The sequence below is a fragment of the Scomber scombrus genome, chromosome 12 (assembly GCF_963691925.1).
Source record: "Scomber scombrus chromosome 12, fScoSco1.1, whole genome shotgun sequence".
NCBI classification, from domain to species: domain Eukaryota; kingdom Metazoa; phylum Chordata; class Actinopteri; order Scombriformes; family Scombridae; genus Scomber; species Scomber scombrus.
In genome coordinates, this window is record NC_084981.1 from 14,286,519 (window position 1) to 14,310,036 (window position 23,518).

Below are 23,518 nucleotides of genomic sequence, written 5' to 3' on the forward strand. Positions count from 1 at the left end.
CCCTACTGTATAGATTCCTAATATTTATCTTGTTTCTTGTGTGACCGTGTTCTAAATGGGTTTTTATGCTTGTTCATCAGTAGTCTGCCATCCACCCTGACTTTGTGGGGTTGTGTGCACACAAGTGTGTGCAGGACAGTCAGATTCATCCTTTGGTATAGGTTGGACCATTTTGTACTTTGTGATTAGCTGCTGAATCAGCATGTGTGGTAACTCCATGTGCTTGTTGTCATTGTCCGGTTGTCCTGTTATATATTGAGATAATCATCTATATATCACTGGCTGCCATAGCAACAGTATTTGCTAATCCTTAATTAGACTGGAATGAGCTAGTAAAAATGATGAACTATGAATTGACTTGCTGGTTGGTTTCTTCAACAGAGAAGGCTACACACAGTAGAGAAGATATTGCACATTTTTGCAATTAGGAGTTTGTTTTGTAATCTACATGCATATCAAAGTGTATAGTCAGACATTTTTCTGCAGTGTAGGAACAGGTCAGTCATGTCAAGCCAGTGTGCTCTTCATATTCTTTTTACAGATTGAGACCCATTTATTTCTAAATTGAACTTGTGACTCTTCAGTTCAAACCTCATCTGGCCAACCATCAGAGCACCTGGCTGTATGCCAGAATATATATGTCCCTCACCTAAAGGTTCAACTAGAGACTTACCACTGATGAGATGGTGCTATAGTCTTGGCACCAACTCAAAACCGCTGCATGCCCTCTTGAGTTTAGTGGATATAAAGAACATCTGAAAGTCACATTTGTGAAAAAATAGCTTTGTATGATCATATGAAATGTATGTGTTTTTTTGTGTTAGTAGGTTTGTATGAAGGAAAGAGATAGAGAGCATGTGTTTGTACAGTATGTTTGAAATACTTTGTAAAATGTGTGTACATACTTTAATCTACACTGACCTCTAGTGGAGATTGATTGAAGTTGCACTTCTTTTATTGAGTGTTGAGTGGAATCTCTCTCTCTCTCTCTCTCTCTCTCTCTCTCTTCTCTCTCTCTCTCTCTCTCTCTCTTCTCTCTCTCTCTCTCTCTCTCTCTCTCTCTCTCTCTCTCTCTCTCTCTCTCTCTCTCTCTCTCTCTCTCTCTCTCTCTTTCTCTCTCTCTCTCTCTCTCCCCCTCTTGTGAACTTGGTTTAAAGTTAAGGTTGGTTAAGGGTTATGTTAAGGTTAGGGTAAAGGTTAGGGTTAGGCCTGTTGTGGTTATGTTTAAAGTTAAGATAAGTTTCCAGGAAATGAATGTAGATCGCAGTAATGTCCTCTGAAGTAATGGGAACTTTACCCACTTAGTCATTATATCCACATTATTGATGATTATTTATCAAAATCTCATTATATATACTGGTGAAAGCACCAGTAGTGATTCCTACAATATTGTTGCAATATTGATATCAAGGTATTGGGTCAAAAATACTGTAATATTTATTTTTTTACATATCACCCAGGCCCTAGCCCTCATGTATTTATGTACTTTATTCTTACTTATTTATTCTTCCTCTCACCCTTCTGCAACTTAGACTCACTCCTGTATTATTTTGTATTTCTCTTCCTCTTTTACAGTCTGCTGGTCCTATCTTTCTTCCCTCACAACCTTCCCATTCTCTTTCTTCTCTCCCAGTAGGTTTCCAGCACCTGCTTGCTGGCACTATGAAATTCAAAGTTCACTCACTGTGCATTAGATTCTGCTATAAATAATACATTGTTTATTTCCAAACCTGCATACAATACTTCTATTGTACTTCTGTGTTTGCTTGCAGAGTTTAAAATGGGAGATGTCCTACATTATTATCAATGTATCTCTTAACAGCTGTGTTACCATTCACTGTATCTGCACACCTTGTTTGCATGCTGTCTCGGACCACCCATGTTGCTGTTCCACATGTATTGTGTCCTAGCTGTATGGCAAAACAGCAACTAATACAACAACACTAATTTATAAGACACATTGTCAGTGCACATACTAGATATAAATTAAGGACATAAAAGGCCTCATTCAGACTGGCTGAATAGTTATATAATTGATAGACAGCTTTTGTAAACCTTTACAATCGCAGCTAGATCACGGGGGTAAAATAACACATGCCTTATCAACACAGGTGGTGTATGACGACGTGTTTGTGCACATACACACAAAAACCATTATGTGTGAGATTATGCCCACATGAGAAGGAGGACTGTCTGTGCCACTGATTATCCCTGATTACAGCTGTCACATAACACGGCGACATGTTCCTCTGTGATCGGGATCACTCACCTGTGGTGGGTATGAGGGATATTGAGTCGTTGTTCAACCTGAGCAGCTTCAAGGAGGGCATTGAAGTTTTTATGCGCTAATGCTCATGTCAATATTCCCACTGTGTTATTGGCTGTTTATGAGGAAAGGTGAGTGGCACTTCTCAAAGCTGAATGTGAGAAATTAGTCTGCAGTCAGCCCTCACTGCATATTTTTTTTTGTTTTTTGTTTTTTTGCAAAATGTCATATCAAATAGAAAAATTCAGTTCAATTGTTGACAGTTTTTTTGTTCGATTTATATTATGCACGAGTGTATATGTGTATGATTGTGTTAAGGAAAGTTTCCAGCAGTCTACATGCAGGCATCTGCAACAGATTAAAAGAGAGTAAATACATAAAAATGATTAATGCAATGTGAATGTACTCTATGTGGGAGCTGGACAATGTGGATATAAAATGAATGTAGCCTAGTTTAAAGTAAGTAAATTATTATACATCATGTTATTCTGTGATACAGCATTGGATCTTCACCCTTTATCCCCACTAGATGTCCCAGTCTTGCCAACCCAGGATTTAAAAACTAGCACTTTCTGTAGGTTTCCAGTCAAACCTCCTACCTGTCATGTTCTATTACTGTACATCTGTATTGATCCTCTGTGTGGCTCAGCTCACAGTGTATATAGATATAGAAACTAAAGACAACTTGTTTGGCCAGACATCTATCTTGTCATCGACTTCAAACAAATTCTGTATGTTCATCCGAGCTCTCCAGTGAAATATAGTGTCAGGTGAAATTATATGTGAGGCGACTGAAGACTGAGCGGGATCTCAGTAGTGCGTGTGCTGAGGTATTCAATTCTTTAGCATGGTCAGCCAAGCCGTACTGAAATAGAGATCAGTAGTCATGTTCTCCAATTAGCACATTATGTGGATTAGAGAATGTAACATGCAGGGATCAATACAAGACACCGTCATACCAACTTAACTGTTGTGTAAGTTTAACCTTCAGCACTGTGGAAAATGTGTTTTTATGTACTACAAGATAAGAATGCTACAGGCCTAGAATCTGTCATAAATCCTGCTTCAAGTCACAGTCTGTCTACCTAAGATGATCTGATAGAGCTCAAATGTCAGATCACTGATTCATAACATTCCTCTGAGGCCTAAAGTTTCACATATACAAACAGAACATACATACTGAAATAGGAGTCAATAAAGCCATTCACTTCAGTTCATTATAAGGCCCATGAATCCATCAACACAAATGTGAACGACACACTCACCAGTTTAGCACATATCAATTGCCTTTCCCTCAGCAGTATATTTAGCAGGAGCAGAAATTTGGAAAAATCAATTGGAGTTTAAGTAGAAAGGCAGAGGAAATTAGCTAATTTGTGTTTTATTCTGAGCTGAGTGACTATAATTGTCTTATATGATAGGTCATATCAGAGACAAGATGAGAGACTAATCTGGAATGTCTCAGCAAGTTTGACAGGCACAAGAGCCATGAGAGCAACCTCATCTACACCTACAGTCCCTTAGCAACTACATCTAAGGGACTGTATGAAAATTAGTGGAGCAGGGTGAGGGGCAGAACCTTATCTTTCTCTTTTTAGAGAAAGCTATGCCCTGCCCACAGTAATTATATTATTCTGATCCTCCCTTTCACTTAACCAACATCCTCCTGCCAAAATAATATAACTGCGTACGTGTATGATGCAAAACCTCCATTATACTGTATTATAGGATGACTCTCTATGACGCATTTACTTTTCTGTAGAAACACATTCTTTGTATTAGTTTATATCAGTTGGTTTTAATTTATATTGGTCTTATTAGCTGCTAGCTTGATTGTGATGACACAATAAAACTCAGAGCAAAACAAAATTGCAATTGTGTTGACATTGACATTTATTGTGCCATGTGGAAGGACAAATGCAAAATATAAATTATGGGCAAGTAAAAAGTAAAAACAAAACCCTTTTCTCTCAGAAAAGTCAAAATACCCTCCCTTCAACTACATAACAATTACAATAATCCTCTCTCTTTTAGAAACTCAGACAGTCCCTTTGAGCTACAGTGTAAACTGCAACAGTATCATCACGAAACAATAATAATAATAATAATAAAAAAGGTAATTCACTTTCTTTTCTTTCTTTTGCTTTTCTTTAACACGGTCGAAGTCTCACTGAGATTAAAACCTTGTTTTTCAGAAAATTCTGGCCAAGAAGGAAGCATAATATTGTAATTGCAATAAAAACCAATACAGACAGCATAAACAAGCTTAAAAAACTGACAAATTGCACACAAACATTCATTGGAGATGCAGATGAATTAGAAGTAAAGATTGAAGATTGAAATACATTGTCTGGACAGGTTGAGGTGATAATAACTGTGTCTGCTCGTAAGTTGAACTCATAAAAATAAAATAAGGTATTTGCTCTCAGGTGGACATCTTTCAGTCAAATGATAAACAGACCTGTTGCTTTGTGTTTTTAAAGCTATTTAAGGTTTCAGATTCAATAGTCCTTCCTTCTGGATTTCAAGTTATATAGAGTTAGTCTTGTCAACCTTGACCCTGAAAGTGTAAATATCTGCTTCTTGTTTGTGTGAATTTGGTGAAAAATAGAGGAGAAGGTAGTGGAGGGGAATTGCAAAGGTGTAGAGGACACATCTGCAGGTCCAATTTTCTATCGTGACAGCTAGAATGAGGTGAAAAATCCACCAGGAGGCTGGAGATGCTGGAGGGTAATAAAGAATAGACGTGTCTGCTCTCTTTACTTTGAATATGTCCACACAGTGGGATCTGACCTGAGTGGCTCGACTTTTCAGTTTGTCCTTCCTTTGTTCGTCCATGTTCTGTTTCTGTCTTTCTTCTACTTTTCATTACTCTCTCCTGCCACTATGTCTCATACAACAACCTGCCTCACTTCTCCTTTCCCTCCCCCTCTCAGTTTCTCCTCCCGAATGACAACTCTTAAATAAATAAGCGGGCAGAAAAATCTTTTTTAACCAACAGGTCAGGTGTAGATTCCCCCCCCCCCCTCAGCTTCAATACAGCCAGTATACATTTCTGCCAGAATAGTGAAGAGAAATGGGTCTGATGTGGCATAGTGTTTGTTGCTTTCACACTATGTATGAGAAGAGTGATGTCACTTTAAGATTAGGTTTCCTATCACCTTGTCTGACTCGTGTGTATTTCTGGGTACTCGTGTGTTTGTGTGTATGAGCAGCCGTAGACATTAGGGTGACCCACACAGTCATCGGTGCTGCTGATTATGTGACAGACATCTCCGTAATGAAGCATGCAGCCATAGCCCCGTTGAAAATATTGTAAAATGAATGACAACAAAGAGAACCAGTAGCAGAAGTGGATGCAAACCCTTGCTGCCTTGCCTTTCTACACCTTTCTTCTCTCCAAAGAAAGAGGCAGAGATAGATACACAGTGGGAGAATAAGACAAAGAGGGAACATACCTTTTTCCGATTTTGTTATTTTTGTAGCATGAGGTGAAGTGATAGCCTCACTGGGAGCCATGCTAGGAGGGGCAAGACATCAGCACATGGCAAGCTTGCACTGGCTCCTGTTGATGCCTCAAGTATCTCAGCATCAGCTGATTACTGAAACAGAAAATGACCAAATAGTTACTGTTTTAATGGGCTTCTGATCATATCAGCAGTCCTATGTTTTTGTATAACAATCTATAAGGAGCACATAAACGTTTTGTGAGTGTTTTCTGAAATCCACGTTAACTGACTAATAACAACAATGTGGTTCTTAGTAGTAATAGTTTGGGAGGAAATGCTTTTTTAGGGTTGAAAAGCCATACTTTTATGTATATTTTAGTTAGGGACTGTATGAAAAGTTAGTTTTACTTTTTGAGGAAAGCAGGAGAGGGTCTTTTAATTTATTTTTTTTTATTTTTTTTCGATTTCAAACTTCTACAGGGACTATCAAACTTCCCTTGTGTGATTTATATAAATTGTAAATTATGTGATTTTTATATAAAAACGAGATCAAATAGTTCTAAAAACAAAACATGAACTTTGTGTGTGCCATGGGCATTTAACCATATATAGAGGACAACAATACCCAACAAATCCCAACTCTCCCACATATTGATAGTGGCTCCCTGACCTCCGCAGATGAGATACAATCTCCCGGAATCTGGAGCGAGCAAGCAAGAGTGCGCGCTACAGAGTGACTCCGCGCTTGTGTGTGTTTGTGTGACTGTCAATGCAGCACGTGTGAGAGCAAAGCGTGCTCTGTGTTGCTGCTTATTATACTAATCGGTACCCCCAGGCGCTGCCTATCAGGTACCAATCAGGCACCTGTAAGCAGGTCAGTTGGTGTCTGCTCCAAGAATCAGCATGCCAAACCATGTTTGATTGATCTGGATAGGGCCTGTGCGATAGGGCAACTTCAAGCTGGTGTTCCGCAAAACAAAGTTGCAGTAACGGTATAAGATTTATTGCCAAGAAAGCATTGTTACAACAAAAAATAACCTACCAAACACAAACTTTTTGTGCTATGTTTATATATATATATATATATAAAAGTATGTGTGTCTGTGTGCGTGCGTGCGTGCGTGCGTGCGTGCGTGTGTGTGTGTGTGTGGGTGTGTAAATGTATGTACATATATATGTATATGTATGTTTGTATGTGGGTCAATGACGTATAAGGATCTAGAACAACTCAATTGTAGAATAATAAAAACAAGCATATCTAATGCAGTAGTTCAAACATTCAGAATGTTGTGTACCTGAAGCTCCATATTATACATTTGAAATTAAGTGATTTTAGTGGGTTTCAAGATTAATTGGCACTGGCCTTTAAAAAGAGTCATGTGGTGCGACCACGATTCATCTTGAAATAAATTAATTTACTTAACACGCTTCACATCTTTTTTTACAAGTTTTCAGTAATATAAAGTGTTTGGAAACAAAGTATTTGCATTTTTTTAAAAATCTTTGTAAATGATGGTCTTTTATTTATATAAGACATTTGGAGATGAATCATGGTCGCACCAAATGACTTTTTTTTCAGGCCAGTGCCAATTAATCTTGAAAAACTCCCACTAAAATCACTTTCAAATTGTAATATGAATTGTCAGGTACACAACATTCTGAATGTTTGAACTACTGCATTAGATATGCTTGTTTTTATTATTTAAAATTGAGTTGTTGAAAATCCTTATACGTCATTGACCCATGTATGTATATTATTTTGAGGTGTTATGGGGGAGGCTGCGGCAGCTTTTTTCTAAAGACCCAACAATAATTGACGCGTCTCATTTGATGTGCATCATTTGATGCTCCTATGGTGCACTGCAGGCATCAGATTTGAAATGCCAACACCACAGAACCAACACAGATTTGTCCTGTTGTTCTTTGTATTAACTGCTTTATTAGTTTGATTTCATAAATGAATGAAAAGGAGAAAAACACAGGAAGAAAATGAAACAAAGATTGTCTGGCTCCACAATAAATCATCTGTTGAATGTTTGATGGTAATTTATTTGTGCTTTAGAACGTAACTGCCATGAAACAATTTAAAAAATAACATTTTATTTCTCTTACTGCCTTACCACCGATCCCTATGACCATTCAACCAATGCCACGCTGTCTCTTTGTCTCTTACCAGCTCATGTTCTCAGCTTACTAGTTCTATTTTTCTCTTTTTCAGCTGAAGTAAAAACAGCTATGGTCGCTACGTCCTCATTTGACGCTCTAAAATTGAAACAAGGTTGGAGTTGGGTTGTCAAGGCAAATCTATGTGCATCCTAATGCTCTGGTGCGTGTTCAACTTCAAAACGTGTGTGAGATGCTTTCGGTGCATTTGGGCATTAGGTCAAGGCAAATGTCCAAAGAAGATATTGATAAAGCTGGGGACAGTCTTGCTTTTTTTTTTTTAAAAGAGAAAGATAGGGTTCAGTCCTCCTCCCCACCCCAATAATTTTCATACAGTCCCTTATTTAAGCAAATTTTAGATTTCAAAAAAATTCTCAACTACTTAGAAAAAAGAAGGCAAGATTGGTGAAGTCATTTTCAGTTATGCTATTACCAAACAGTCGAAGTATTTTATTCAGGTTTTCTTTTAGCTGTTTTCCCTCATGAGGCCTGGTATTAATTTATTCATTACTCACTATATAGGGATTTATAATGTGTCAAAACAAAAAGAACATTATAGGACCAGCTTAAGTTTAAATCCTTTTTTTCTGTCTTTGCAGTAGCTGAGTTAGTTCTATGCTCATAACCATCAATCATACTTTAATGTTCAAATTATCTCACAATGACTTTGCTATACTCAGACAATCTTATAAAATGGAACAACTTTGATTTCAGACGAAGTCTAAAAATATTTGTGGAGAGAACAAGATGACAACCACTTTCCACTGAGTTCAATTAGACTACATTGATACTGAATTAGTAACAGTACGATGTCATGATTGTGACCAAATGCAACTAACTGCTATTTTGCTTGAGTGGCTTTAAATATAACTCACTCCTTTGATTTGAGTAATATTTAAGTCAAGTAATAGTGCTGCTTGAGTCAGTTATTCTTTCTGTACCTGCTTCGTCAACATCAACAGTTATGTATTTTTAAAAAAAGATTCTATCTTTGCTCAAATCCATGTTTGTTCCCCAAATTTCTGTACAGAAGCCAAAAATCCTTTTCCAGTCAAGCTCCAATAGCAACAGATCTAAAAAGTTAATGAGACATTGCATCGACCAGCTGACGTACAGTCTCCAAAACAGACACAGAGCAATCTCCATACTCTGTGTCAATCTCCATAAATATATATATATTTGTTCCATTACTTATATCTGGATTTAAACACTCTCTCCCAGTTACCAAGGAAACCACATTAGGAAAATCAATGGAGGTAATGTCACTGGAGAGGGAGGGCATAGCTCAACTCTCTAACCCCCCCAAACTATCTCTTTTTCATTGTGTTTGTGTCTGGCCCTCTCTCCGTCTCTCTCTCTCTCGCTATCCCTCTCCCTCTCTCTCTCGGCTAGTCTTCCTCCCTCTCTCTCATTTTCATCTCTCACTCATCCTCTCCCCCTCTCTTTATCTACCGCCTCTCCCTCCCTCCCTCCCTCCCTCCCTCCCTCCCTCCCTCCCTCCCTCCCTCCCTCCCTCCCTCCCTCCCTCCCTCCCTCCCTCTCTCCCTCACTCACTCACTCACTCTCGCTTTTCCCCCTCACAACACTTGCTCCCTGACAACCACTGCCAAAGGACTAGCAGGCGCAGCACATCCCCAGATTCCATCACTCGGCAGGGAGTGAAAGAAGAAAGAGAGAACAGGGAAAGAAAAAAACCTTAAACTAGCCCAGCACTTTAACCAGATGCTGGGGCAGTCTGGAGCTCTGACTTGGAGCCTGAGGCTTTAGCAGTATGGCCTCCACCAGGTCATAGGAGGGGTTGACTGAGGCCAAATCTTGGGTGGCAGAAGAGAAGCACCCATCAAGCCAAGCCGTTTCTTTGCATCATAGTTGACAGACTCTTTTAAATCATCTGTCCTTACTTCTAAATTGGATGGAAGTGGGTAAAAGTGAGGTAGTAGGTTGAAGACAACTGGGCTAAGCTGGGCTAAAGTTGGAAAAACTGCTCAGGTTGGGTGCAGTTGGACGGGTCTTGAGTTGCTGGCCAGACCCAGCCTGGCCTGACCTGGCTCGGCGGCACAGTGTTGGGCGATGACCGATGGTGGTCTCCCAAGATGTTGAATCTGGATGGCTTGGAGATGATTGCTGTATTGGTGGTCATGGGTCTCTTCATCAAAGTCCTGGAGCAATTTGGGTTGTTTGAACCCGTCGGCGGGGAAGGTAATGGATTTTCTCTGAGTTGATTTGTTGGCTTAATAACAGGACAATTAGGCTACAGTAAAAAACTGAGAGATTTTATAGTTGCTGTGACTGTGTGAGAGTGCGCATGAGCTGATCTTTCCATCTGCAGTGCCCCTTTCCTCTGGTCCTGAGTGGGCTGCAGACCTGCCTGAGGGTTTTGGTTACCAGTACAACTGTGGACCATGCAACACACACTCGCTCTCACTCTCTGTCTCTCTCTGTCACACACACACGCAAACACACACACACACACACACACACACACACACACACACACACACACACACACACACACACACACACACACACACACACACACACACACACACATACTCTGTCTCTCTCTCTCTCTCTCTCTCTCTCTCTCTCTCTCTCTCTCTCTCTCTCTCTCTCTCTCTCTCTCTCTCTTTCTCTCTCTGAGTAACTTTAGCTGTTTGTGAGGCCTCCCTCTGCCCCTGGGGTGTGTGCTTTTACCCTTTAATCGATAACACTATGGGCAGAGTGAGTCTGAGTGCTGTGTAGAGGCACTCGTCTCACTGACGGAATGTCAGCTTTATTCTTACTACTCCCCATTTAACCTATAGCTTTTGTATGGCATAACGTCAAGAGTGACAATATGGCTCTTTTTTTGTCTACAGATCATAGGTCGAGATGTTTTAAGGTTGGGTTGGCTTCAGTTCAAAAGTCTTTCACTAAATTATCATACTTTATTATGTGAAAGAGACCGAACTTGATAGAGTCCCTCACTGATTTATGGTAAATCAGTCGACCGTATTAGCTCAGATTGTCAATTCACACATGTCATGTTTAATAAAGTAAAACATATTTCAAATCGTACATTTACAACACTTGGAACAACGCTTGCCTGTAAAAGGTCCTTGTCCTGTTCTGGCTCACCCCCAGGAGTTGTCACCATGCACCAATGCCTTGTTTGGCCTGTCATATCTGGATGCCCCCCCCCCGAACCTCCCCACTTTCCTTGATGCACCTGCTGGACTGTACCCAGTTGTCAAGGTGTGCCAACAGCTCTGTCATCTCAAAAAAGTTCCCCTTGGCTATTGTCTTTAACTACGCTACAGTGTTCTGCATACACATGTAAAAACACACACACACACAAACACACACACACACACACACACACACACACACACACACACATACACACACACATACTGGAGGCTCCGTTTATACTCTCATTACAACATGAGCATCAGTCCTCAGCATATTTCGAACATTCTTTGTGGAAAATGGCAGCCTTAACACGCGTATGTGTGTGTGTGTGCCAACTCCCATGTGACTACTTAAGCTAATGAATATCCTCTTTAATGGAGGAACTGAGTCCAGATGCCAGAAGGACTGTACTACTCAGACTATCTGCAGAATCGTGCTCAATAGAGAGCTTGGAAGCAATGCACACTCAATATATGGGCATGTGATATACGTTTGGTACACATGACTCCTAGTGTGATTTAAATGTACTTCGGAGACCATAATGTGATTAGTTAATTGATCGATTTATTAATTTCAGCCATGTGTTCCCCTGTACAGCTGACACTGCCTCATTCATACTCATTAGTAATCTCCCTCCATATTCTTTCCTTTGCAAAGCTAGCGTCATCCATCTATTAGAAATAGATAATAGTGTAATCTTATGTTAGCTTCTTGCTTGGCTTTATGTCTTTCATTTACTTCTCTCTCAGGATATGATCTACTGACATGAGTTGACTTGACTGCAGTTAGTATGATTACTGGTTACGAAAAAAAAAAGCTGCAGTAACACCCTCGTGATGTGTTTCTCTGTTTCTACAAAGATGAACTTCCACCAATGGAAGGTCAGTTTTAGAAGAGGAAAATGTGGTTAAAATGTCGTCTGGTCCTCTCTCTTGCCAGACTCATACTGAGTCATTTTTTCTAGTGAGACAGAGCGAGACAAGTAAAATAAAGAGACTGTGAGACTCCCATTACTTTAATGAGCTGTGTTGCTGACCCTTCACTGATTAAACACATTAATTCACACACTAGACATATTTTGTGCTATCAAGAGAACGTGAAAAAGGGAAGAAAGAGAGAAAACATGATGTGTGTGAGGAGGATGCATATAAAATGTGTGAGGTCCAGTCTGGTCTGAAAGTTTATTTAGATATAAAGCTAATGGCTTATTTCTGGAATGTGTTGTTTGAAAGTTTATGGGGTGGAAATTGAAGAGTTGTACAATGGGAAGTTCTGTCCTGAGCTGGATGGTAGTGTGCCTGAGAGAAAAGCTTCTTTTACTTTTCTTTCTAAAATATTCCATGTATAGTTTAACAAAAAAAAACTAACTGAACATTTTTCAGACCTTTCAGTCACATCTTGTGCTCAGAGATGTTCAGAAAATTACCACATGGTCCTTCTGCCGAGAGGCTTTTTTCAAACTACTGTTTCCAAGGTCACCCTTTTGTTGATTTCTCTGGATAAAATTTCAGTCCTTAGACAAACAATTCTCAACCAAACAAGTTACTGAAATGTTAACACTCCCACCTGTTCATGTCACTGACTTTAACTTCCATGCTGTCTGTCAGTGTCTGTTTCTTTCTTATCTACTGTACTCTGCTGCAGTGTGCCGTAGTATTCCTGGTTACTCATTTCCAGGATGAAAGTTGTGCCATCTTGCCGCATCCACGGATCTCTGTCAGTCTTTGATTTTACAATAAATTGAGTTGGCCCTGGTCTTGGATGTCAGGGACATGTTCGAGTGCTGCTTCATCAATTCGGAAATACCTTCTGATATCATAATGTCTCTTCCTGTCTTCATATTAACCCATACCTGATTTAGCTGCTTGGTATGGGCCATACAGTATGTCATACCAGGCTGCAGGATCTATCCTTTACTTTCCACAGTGATGCTTTACTTTGCTCCCTCTGATTGATGGAGCCACAAAGTTGAGAAACAAGGTCAAAGCCATTTGGTTCATGGTGCTGGGAAGGAGCCAAGAAGGGACCTGCATTCAGGGGGGACTCCAGGATTTTACAAGACAGGATTGATTTGCACAACTATTTGGGATTTCAGTCAGAAACACGTATGCTAAGACATGAGCACTTTATAGCAAATGGTCCCATATTTTGATTTAATAGGAAAAGGCTCTGCCTTTTGAGTGAGTGCTTGAAGGGTCCAAGAAGAAATGAGAATTCTGCTAGAAAGAATCCCCTGCAATAAACTCATTCATGAACATTAGATCATAATACATCAACAGTATAAAAAACACAGCACATGAACAACCAACTTTATTATTACTGCACAACAAAGAAAGTAGCAGGAAAATTAGTTATATTGTATGTCAAGCATAAATAAAATGGCTGCTAAGCTTCAATGCTCTACATGAACATATTCCATAAATATGCTGTTTCACTTGACTCAAAGTTTAAAAATCCCTTTTTCAAATAGTCTACCTAAAGTTTATTTTTCTCCATTCTCCAAATAAAATTTAAAAAAAAGTAACATTTTTGATTATTTAGATTTTAGACCAACCAAGTAAAAACGTAAAATAATACTTTTTTATGTCAAAAAAACTCATAGGGTTATCTGAAATATAGATGTTTTTTTCACAGGACAGGGACAAATAGACTCTGAATCTGATGTTTTCGGTAAAGAGAAGTAAATAGTGGGAAACGAAAAGAAGTGTTTGTGTACCTCTGTTTTAGTATTTCTTCTTTTCAGTCTGGCTCTAAATTGGTGTGGATGACAGTGTGTTAATGGAAGTGTCTTTTGTGAACATTGTAATTTTAGCTCCATCATGGAAAAAAACATCTCTTTGCTTTATACAATTAGGCTCAGCAAATAATTTTTTCTGCTTAAGAGGATATTTGGCTATGAGAACTGCACTGAGAAATGGTGTGTGTCTCTGTGCGTGCGTGTGTGTGTGCGTGTGTGTGTGTGTGTGTGTGTGTTTGTGTGTGCGTGTTTGAGCGTTTGTGCGTGCGTGCATGTGTTTTTGTGTTTGTGTTTGTATGAGGGAATGAGATAGTATGAGGCAGAGGGATAAGTGCAGGTAAATTGCTTAGCGGTCAGCAGAAGATCCATTTGTGTCCAAGCACACACACATTCTAACAGAGCCACGTCCATCTATCTTTATTGTAATTGCCCTTCAATGGATAGCCAAGCTAATGGAGAGTGCAGTGTGTGTGTGCATGTGTCAGTCACCTGAAGTACAGCCACGACCTGAAAACAGATGTCATCTGATTCTTGTGATTTTCTTTTTCAAACAATGACCATGATTGCACTATGATGAGGAAAGTTGAAACAAAGGCAGGTAAACAGATAGCTTCCATCAGTGATTTGGACAAGTGTCCTGGTTGTGGCAAACTCTATAAACAGTAATAAAACTGCAGTGCGTGTGGAGGAGATTGTCCTTGTTGTCCTTGTCTGAGGCTCTTTCTCTCTCTGCCCCTCTGATGGCGAGCCAGCTAGAAGATGGGAGCCTGGGACAGAGGAGGATCAGACAGGGGATATTTAATACACGACTCTCTCTATCCTTTCCATGCTTCTCTCTCTCTTCCTCTATTTGTCTGTCTCCCCTCCTCTGTCGCTGTCTGTCTTCTTTTTTTTCCTTCCCTCTATTTGATTGTAGCAGTTGTGTGTGTATGTGTTTGTGGGTTTGTGTGTGTGTGAATGAGAGACTGTATTTGCATGGCAGGTGCTCTGTGGATAAAAGAACAGAAGTTGTTGACGTTCCGCTCCTCTTCTTCTGACACGCATCTGCAAAAAGATGATAACATTGAGAATAAATTAATGAATTCACACACACACAAACACAAATGCAGACCTGTCCTTGAAAATATCCCTCACTAACATTTGCGTTTGGAAGATTTGCATTAACACAGCTTAGCGTGGTGTCTGAAGACCTTTTCCGGTATGCAGCTCAATCTGTAAATGTTCTGGAAATTTTACATGTTGCAATAAGTTGCTTCAGGAATTTGCTGGCACAGGACTAAAATATATTTCCTAAAGTATTCTGCAACAACTTTAGTTGCGTCAAAGCACAAACATCACATCTACAAGAGGTTAAAATGTCCTTATGTGAGATGGCTTTAAAGACAATCCCCATCATGTAATGTTGGGAAGCTACAATATGTAATACTGGAGATTCATCTGTTAAATGGTAGCTCATTGTATAATGAAAATTATCAGAGAATGTCAGAAAATTGAACCAAGAAGACAAACAAGCAAGCACTGACATTGTAAAAATATATGAAATGGGTCTACATAGGTCAGGTGCCCATTTAAACATTGAAGCAGGTTTTGCTCTCTGCAATCATTCTTCTTGTTCATACTGACAGATCTCGTCCAACTGCCGTTACCATGTAAATGATGGCAGACAAAATCCACAGCCCTTGTTTTGAGCAAAAGTTCATCTGATAATATCAGACCTCAGCAGTCTGAGTTAGTCAAATCACGTGAATATCCTCCAAAGTGACAGTCTTTTAGTAGATTTGTTCATCTCTGTGCTTCACAGGACAGTGTTTTTCAGCTGCAGTCGAACAACACTAACAAAAAGAGGGAACTCATTTGGGCATCTGGTTTTTGTTTTAAGAGAGGCATGAAAAATTGCGAACCTGTCGTTTAATGCTATGCTTAATATTTTCTTTCATATGTTGCTGGTCGTCCAGTCTCTTTTATTCTTCCTCCATGTCTGCTTTCTCAACGTTTTCTTTTATGTACGATGCGTGTGTTTATTGCTGTGCCACCTATGAGAAAATTTGCTGGTTCAATGTCTTCAGTTGGTCACAATCATTTAATGTAGTTAAAGAACTCACAAGTGTCAGTTTGATGTTTTAAGATAAGGATGATCTAAATTTTGTGTCAGTGTCAGTGGTCAAAAAAGCATTGATGGGAAAAGTCTCTATATTAATCCTTAAATTAATCGACTAATAATTAAACATTACCCAGTTTTCTCTCCCACAAAGGTGTCCAGTCCTCCACTCAAAAAGGTGACCGAAAACTTGAGAAAAGTAAGGTTTGATATTTGACTTTCTTCTTCTTATTTACACCATTACTCTATTTATTCTTATACTTTTTACATCAGTTGTTTGAGTCAAAGAGCTGATTTGTGTGGCATGTGTAGGAATATGGAAGTTCTACGGTTGAGAAAATGTGGTGTCGCTGTAGTGATAATATTCTAAATATGGTGTACACTTAACCTGATACAGATTTTTTTTTTATTGGGCCTTTTTTTAGGTGACTAAAATATATTTTGCTGCTGCAGCTGTCCCCAGCACTATATTGCTTACAGTAGCTTCCGTGCCAGTACTCCTCCCTGCTTCTCCATACTGAGGGCGTGCAGAACCCCATCTTACTGTAGGTAATACACTGATTATAATTAAGTACCTCATACAATCCTACTTCAAAAAAATCTAAACTAACCCTCTAACAAGGGCACACAAGCCTTGTAGTGGGATTCATCAGGATAAAACATTTACGTTGGGCAGACAGTAGCTATTATTCACCCTGTTTTACAATAACAAAGGAAGGCTGCAGTCTGACAGCCTTCCATTGATTTCCCTGCCAAATTGATCTTCATTCATGGCTGGATCCCAATAAATGTTTTGGAGATTTCTTTCCTGTAGCCTCCTGCATGCTGGTTGAGTTTTGGTTCAAACTAAGTTCAGTCAAATTTTGAGTCTTTTGCTCCAGCATAAAACTGTGTTGTGTGATTGAAAATGGTTAATTTGCTCTATAATAGAGTTTCTGCAGCAGTAATTTCCCCTCAAGAATTGTTGTACTGATCGTTTTAGGAACAAATCTTTCAACGACTGGAACAGAACCCATTAGGGAGCTGGGATTTGAACCCTGTATTAGCTGTTAGAAAGTTTTTCTTTCTGTTGTATCTACCCATTCAGGATGTTTACCTGATTTAGCTTCTGGTAGGAAACAGCAGAGCACAATGTTTATGATTTTATAGCAAATAAGTTTAGAAGATTGTTGTGAGGGATGAAAAAACAATTTACATTGACTGCTTTACACCACTCAAAAACACAGGATGCATTTTAAAAAAGCACAAATGCAGCTGATTGCCAGACAAAAGGGTTCAAAGTGTAACAGTTTATAAAACAGCTTGGTCTGCTAGTTGTGATGTGAAACATATAGCAATCACAAAGCAAACATGAGTGCTTCTGTTCCTTGCAGTGTTGACTGAATGTGTGCATAAGTGCGTTGGAAATTGCTAAAGGCTTCTGATCATTCATTACCCTCCCACTGTTAACCTGGTCTCTGGAGCTGAATTTAAATGACGGACGATCACAAAAAGAAAGAGAGAATAGCCAGAGGTGAACAGGACTATGAATACAGTGTTAGAAATAATCAAATGTCTTACCTTGCACTGCCCTCTTCAGGTGTAAAAACTAATTGCTGCAACATGCAGCTGGAAAAGTCAGAGGTTTCCAAACATCTCCCATCACAACTCGAGAATGTAACGGTGCTATTTAGTTTGTATGAGGGCTGAAACTGCATGTTTTTGGTTTGTTTGTTTTGCGTCTTTTCCTTTTTGTTCTTTTAACGCATTACATAAAGTTAAAGTTCACACCATCTAACAGCTTCACTGGGTTCTCAAAATGGAAAGGACACAGTGATATATTTATTCAAACATACTGGCTTATTTATGACAGAAACAAAAAATGCTAAAGTATTAAACATATTAAACATATTAACATTTACCTCTTATATATTAAGTTCCTCTCTATCAAGTGTAACATAAACAGATATTAAAATTAGAGACATGGTCATACCAAATATGTTCCAGAAAAACTATTCATAAATGTATATCTTTACTGTAATTTCAGTACAGATGCTGTAAACGCACACAGAAATAATCCATTGCTTCTCGTTGCTTGAGAGAAAACCCTCTGTGTCCTCTGTCTGACCTGACTGTGTGCACTTTCCAAAGAAATCTCTTCATTAGTGGCCGTCTGTAGTTTATGTAGAAAGGACTCAGTAAAGTGAATCTGTTTTTGTTCCACATCGCAGTATTAAAAATATCCTCAAAAGCTAATGATCTATGTAAATGGATCTCTTCTTTCACTTATCTAATTGGAAACACACTAGCCAATTTTGAGCACCATTTTTCAATGACCTCCTCTGTGTCTACTTCGCTGCACGCAATCACACACACAGACACACACACACACATGCAGATACTAACACACAGAGACACACTGTCTCCTCTCTCTCTCTCTCTCTCTCTCTCTCTCTCTCTCTCTCTCTCTCTCTCTCTCTCTCTCTCTCTCTCTCTCTCTCTCTCTCTCTCTCTCTCTCTTAGACATTTTAATCAGTTTTGAGAGGAATAATTGCTCAGGTAGACATCTAAATATGGAGGTATTTCAATTACTCGCCGTGTCTGGCTTCAGGCAAAATATGCCTCACAGAGACTAATCAACTAAGACTGATTAACCTAATATTTTATTACGATCTAAGTGTGTGTGTGTGTGAGGGTGTGTGAGGGTGTGTATGAGAGAGTCAACGTCTACTACAGATTGTAATTGAGGCAACTGAATGTCCATCATTATATTAAATTTCAGACTGTCTGTTGGGATGAATTACAGATGTATTGTACACGGTTCGTAAACCGGTTAGGCTAAAATAAACTCCTGTGGTTCATCTGTGATTTTTTCCCCTTGCCTTTACAAAAGCTTTTAAGGTCATGCACAGAGGTCAGTGGGAAAGAGGAAACCTATCTGAGGAACTTCTATGGAACATGTTCACTTACCACTGCTCTGTTAGTTATATCACATATTCTTGCAAATGCCAAACTAATAGAGCAACACTTTCACTCAAATGGAAGTGTGGCATTGATTTTGTGATTTGCTGGTCAAAAGACGTGGAGACACTTGAAGGAATAGTTCCACATTTTGGGAAAAACGCTTTTTTGGTGGGATTTTTGTTTTGTTTGTTTGTTTGTTTTTTTCAGAGAGTCAGATGAGATCCACTGCTACTATTACCACTTGTATTTTCATCTGTTAAATAGGAAGCTGGAGCCTGCAACTGGCAAGCTTAGACAATAACCTATTTATTCTGTCTTTTTTAGTCTTTTTGCATCATGAGGTTGCTAGGCAACCAGCAAAGACTCAGGCCCAAATATCTGCCATATAACCCTCTGTAAAACCATAACTTGTAGGGATTAAACAAAAAAACATATAATGTGTTTAGTTTAAGACATAACCTTTAGAGTTCTTCATTTTTTGGTACATTCAGACGGAGACAGGCTAGAAACAGGGGGAAACCCCCTGTTTCTAGTCTTAGGGCTAAACTAACCAGGTGCTCATCCAGAAAGAAAGAAAAAGTTAAACTGTTCCTTTGATTTGGTTCAATGGTCAACATATAGATTACATTATAGTTTTTTTAATGCAAGTGTGAAGCAGCTCACATTTTAAAAATATATAGGTGCTTAAAACAAAGGTTACATGTAACCTAGAAATCTAAAAAAAACTAAACTTTTCAACCAAATTCAGTGCAGTCATTACTTAGACATCTAGACAACAGATGCACATATGATTACAATTAGGGCATCAATGAAGTAGGCTGAAATGTATGATACCATTAATAGACATGAGCAGCCACAACAGTAAGAAGTTCAAAGGTCACTGACTTACAGTAATCTTGGAATCATAGAGATGTCATGTCCGAACAAAGTTTTAGGAAAGAAACAGAGTTAAAGGTGAGATTTGTATCTTTATTTACAATATATTGATCTTACATTTCTGTCTCTTTATATGACAGATATCCTATAGCTTTATGTAAGAGATAATGATGGTTAGGCGTGACCAGCCTTAATCTTTCACACTTTCATCCTTGATTTGACTTCCTGACTGCAGACTGTTTATGTTTATTTAGGAATGCCTTTTTAATTAATCACATCCATAAATGAGTGCAGTGTATAGGGTAATATAATGCATTATAATGTAGATTCTCTTTAAATGGCCAGCTGTGAAGTATTTGACATTTAATGGCCAATTTTATTAATTATATTCTCTTTACGCTTTCTTTATTGTAATAATGTCTGATCATTCAGTGTCGTTATAAACCCTATAGGTGTCCTTTACTGTACTGGGAGCACTTTAAATCACAGTGATTTACAGTTGCACACTTGGAATGTCCATAGGCCCAGTTTCTGTCTGTGACCACAAAATTATTGCTTACTGTCATTTTGTGTACCAAAGAGCATAAGTCTGCCTCAAATTAAGTGTAGGTTGTTTAGTCTCACAAGGCTGTTTTAAGAATTATGCTTCCCATGGCACAGCAACTACAGTTATAGCTCAAAGTCTCATTTTGACTCAAAGAATCATTAATCACACGACAGACAGATCAAGCCCTCCACAGACCTCTGTCTCTCACAGCTTCCCTTTTACCCTCCCCCCAATCTCCTAGTTTCTTTCTGTATGGCCTGGAGCCAGCCTGCTCACAGACATAAAGAATCAGACACAAATGAAGCTTTACAGTGAAATTAGCTTGGGACTAAACATACTCTCTCTCCTTCAGTTTCCTGTAAAGCATCCTCTTCCTGCTTTAAAAACAGGGAGTGTAATTGAACATGTAGTGGTCGATGAAGTCAAGTGGGATCACCTTCCATGTTTATTCCATTACAATGAACATAGGAATGCAGCAAATCTTCTCTTTCCTCTCTTGATACTTATTTTGATACCTCAACTCGGTGTGTATGTGCTGATACCAAGTATTCATCCATTACCAGAGTCCTCTTATTCCTAATTTTTACTGTATAAATCTCACTGGATATAGGTCATTAGAATATTTTTTACTATATGTACAGTAGGTAACAGGAAGCCAAGAATTGATCTGGCCCCTGTTAAGTTTGACAACTAAACTGTATTTAGTATGAATTGGTCACATCTGGTTGATGCCTTAATAAGGTCAGAATCAGGGCTGATACGGATCCAGTGTATCAGATTGGTGCATACCTACTCTTATTTGGAATGGTGATTTCCATTGTCAAATCCCATCCTAACATTATATTTCAGAGGGATCAAAAGGTCATATTTGTTTCTTGCTACACTTTGTTAAAAGATTAAAGGTTCAAGCCTTAATCAAACATTTGATCTCCTCAGGTTTATATTAATTCTTCATGGAAAGGGTAAAAAATAAAACCTTTCATGTCAACCAAATTGCCTTATCATCTAGTTAGTGTAGTAATTTCAAAGAGTATCTCTGTCTGTCTGTGGTAGAATGTCAGTGTGCCAGATGTGACATCAATCCATCCCATCCCAACTGAAATATTTCCGGCTGCACTGCATTGCATATGCAATACATATTATAGCCAGATTTCACCTCCAGGCTGTGTGTGTGTGCATATATGTTGACTTCATACTCAGGGGAGACTGCCACATCTGTGAGTTCGTCCACAGTAGCCGCTGGGTCAGATGATTTGCTTCTCTGTTGTCACAGTCTCCCTCCTCCCTCCCTTCTGTTAGTCTTTCTCTGCTTCTTCTCTTTATTTTTTCCTTCATTTTCCCCCTTGCTGCCTGCCTCTTTTCATCATTTGTTCTTCGATTTGACTCTTGCTGTAACCTAGTTGCCATTAGATCCTCCTTTAACCATTCCATCTTGCCCCTCCTTTCCCCATCTCTATTCCTATATCATCTCCCAGTTCATTCTTCTCATCCATCTTTTGTATCTCCCCCCTCTCTGTTTCCCCTCTTAACTTACAATCATAGCAATGAGAAGTAGGGCTCCTGCCTCCAGGTGGCTGGCAAACTATAGGACCATTAGTGTTGTTGCAATAATTTATTTGTTTTTGTTGTGTGCGAGCTGATCCAGCAAAAATAGACCCTTCATGTAAAGATAGTTGAGTCGGGAAAAGAACTGGGTGTGTCAAGCAAAGCTGGAAAGATGACGCAGCTGCTTACTTTAGACATTACACCCCAACTCTACCGGCCTCTGTAAGCTATATTGCTTTTTAGATTACGTCAAGGAGCACAAGCTTTCCAGGTGATGTCTTTATTGTGTCTTGTATTGATGTTTTCTTTAACAATCGACTTTAAAGATTAGAGAGGCTGTTTTCAGTCATTGTAAATGTTTCCATGAGTGCATTAATATCACTACAGCAAATATCATGGGGCACTTAAACAGCAAAGCTTAAAACTGTAGTTATAAACTTGAAAGGTCAAAGGAAACTCTCCAGGGTAAACAGAATTAAACTTGTAGCTTTTGAAGTAATTTTTAAAAAATTCTTGCTCTGATGAAGCTAAGGATTTATCAAGCGGGCGGCTGCTTTACTCCAAACAGTATGAACCTGGACTGTGTGTGTGACCTTTTGGATGTGTAGAAGACAACAGAACATTAATTATCATTAGATCCTGACCGATCCTGTTGGTGTGTATGCAGATTTAAATAATCAGTGAAGTTATGGTGCTGTGTCTCATGTGTAAATATGCATAGCATCTCTCTGCGGGGCGACCCCCCTGCCCCCTACAAAAAAGAAACACACCCCCAACTGAAATCATGTTCCCGCAGCTATGCCTACAAGTAGTCTTCCTCCATTATTTTCTCTCCCTCCCTCCATTTTCCTCTTTTCTCCCTTCATTCAGTCCCATCACTCTATCACTGACCCAATTAAACATAGGGAGGGACACAGCAGGAGGAGAGTGACGAAGGTAAGGCAAGAGAGAGAAGGAGAGGGAGGACCGACAGAGAGTAGAGAGAGTTTGAGAGTCTGGAAGCAGCTGGAAAATCGGTCAGAAAACAACCTGCCAGGAGATATACAGTGCATTGTCCAAACTTCACCTGGAACTTAAACAACCTTTGACAGCCTCTGAGGCGGCAGGGGTGGAGCAGCAACGCAGCAAGTCAACAGTCCTGCTCCCACGCTTTTATCATTCCTGATGAGGAAACGAGGAGAATAACAATCTACCTTTGGTGAAGAAACCGGGCGGGGTGCCTTGCGGAGTTAAGATGGTCAAATACCGGCATATAGAGGGAGACTGAGAGGAGAGACTGAAGAGAAAAAGACTGTGCATTTCTGGTTGGAGCTGAGGGGGGCGGACGTGCTTGCCCTGGGGCAAGAGACAGATTTCTGTTGACAGAAGCAGAGAGAGGAAGGGGGAAAGGATGTATCTGTTCTTTAAAGACAAGTGGGAGGTGGAGGGACTGCAGACAGTGGGCATCCTCCTGGTGGTCTGCAGCTCCCTCAAACTGATGCACTTTCTAGGGCTTATCGACCTTTCCGTGGCAGGTAAGAGAAACGGTAAGAGAGCGAGAGAGAGAGGCACGAGTAAGAAGTCAAAATGATGAATATGGTGAGGGGACGTTAGAAGGGAAACACTCAGCTGGAAAAACTGATCTCCCCATTTTGTGTTTATTAGGGTTAAATGTAATAAAGCAGATGTCACAGGTTTGTCTGGTTGTGCCTAAGAGAGTCAGAGACTGAAATACCTAAGTAAA

General features: G+C 39.4%; 1 protein-coding gene across 5 annotated transcripts in view; it reads left to right on the forward strand.

Annotated features, from left to right (window-relative positions):
* LOC133991616 (Kv channel-interacting protein 2) overlaps positions 1-23,518 on the forward strand; it is a 100,550-nt gene that overhangs the window by 66,143 nt on the left and 10,889 nt on the right. The window contains exon 1 of one of the 5 annotated variants that reach the window (XM_062430086.1): positions 9,972-10,077. The exons of the other annotated variants lie outside the window; for them this stretch is intronic. Coding sequence (XP_062286070.1) covers positions 9,972-10,077 — 106 coding nt within the window. Of the gene's footprint in view, positions 1-9,971; positions 10,078-23,518 lie in introns of those variants that run through there. 5 annotated transcript variants of the gene reach the window in all.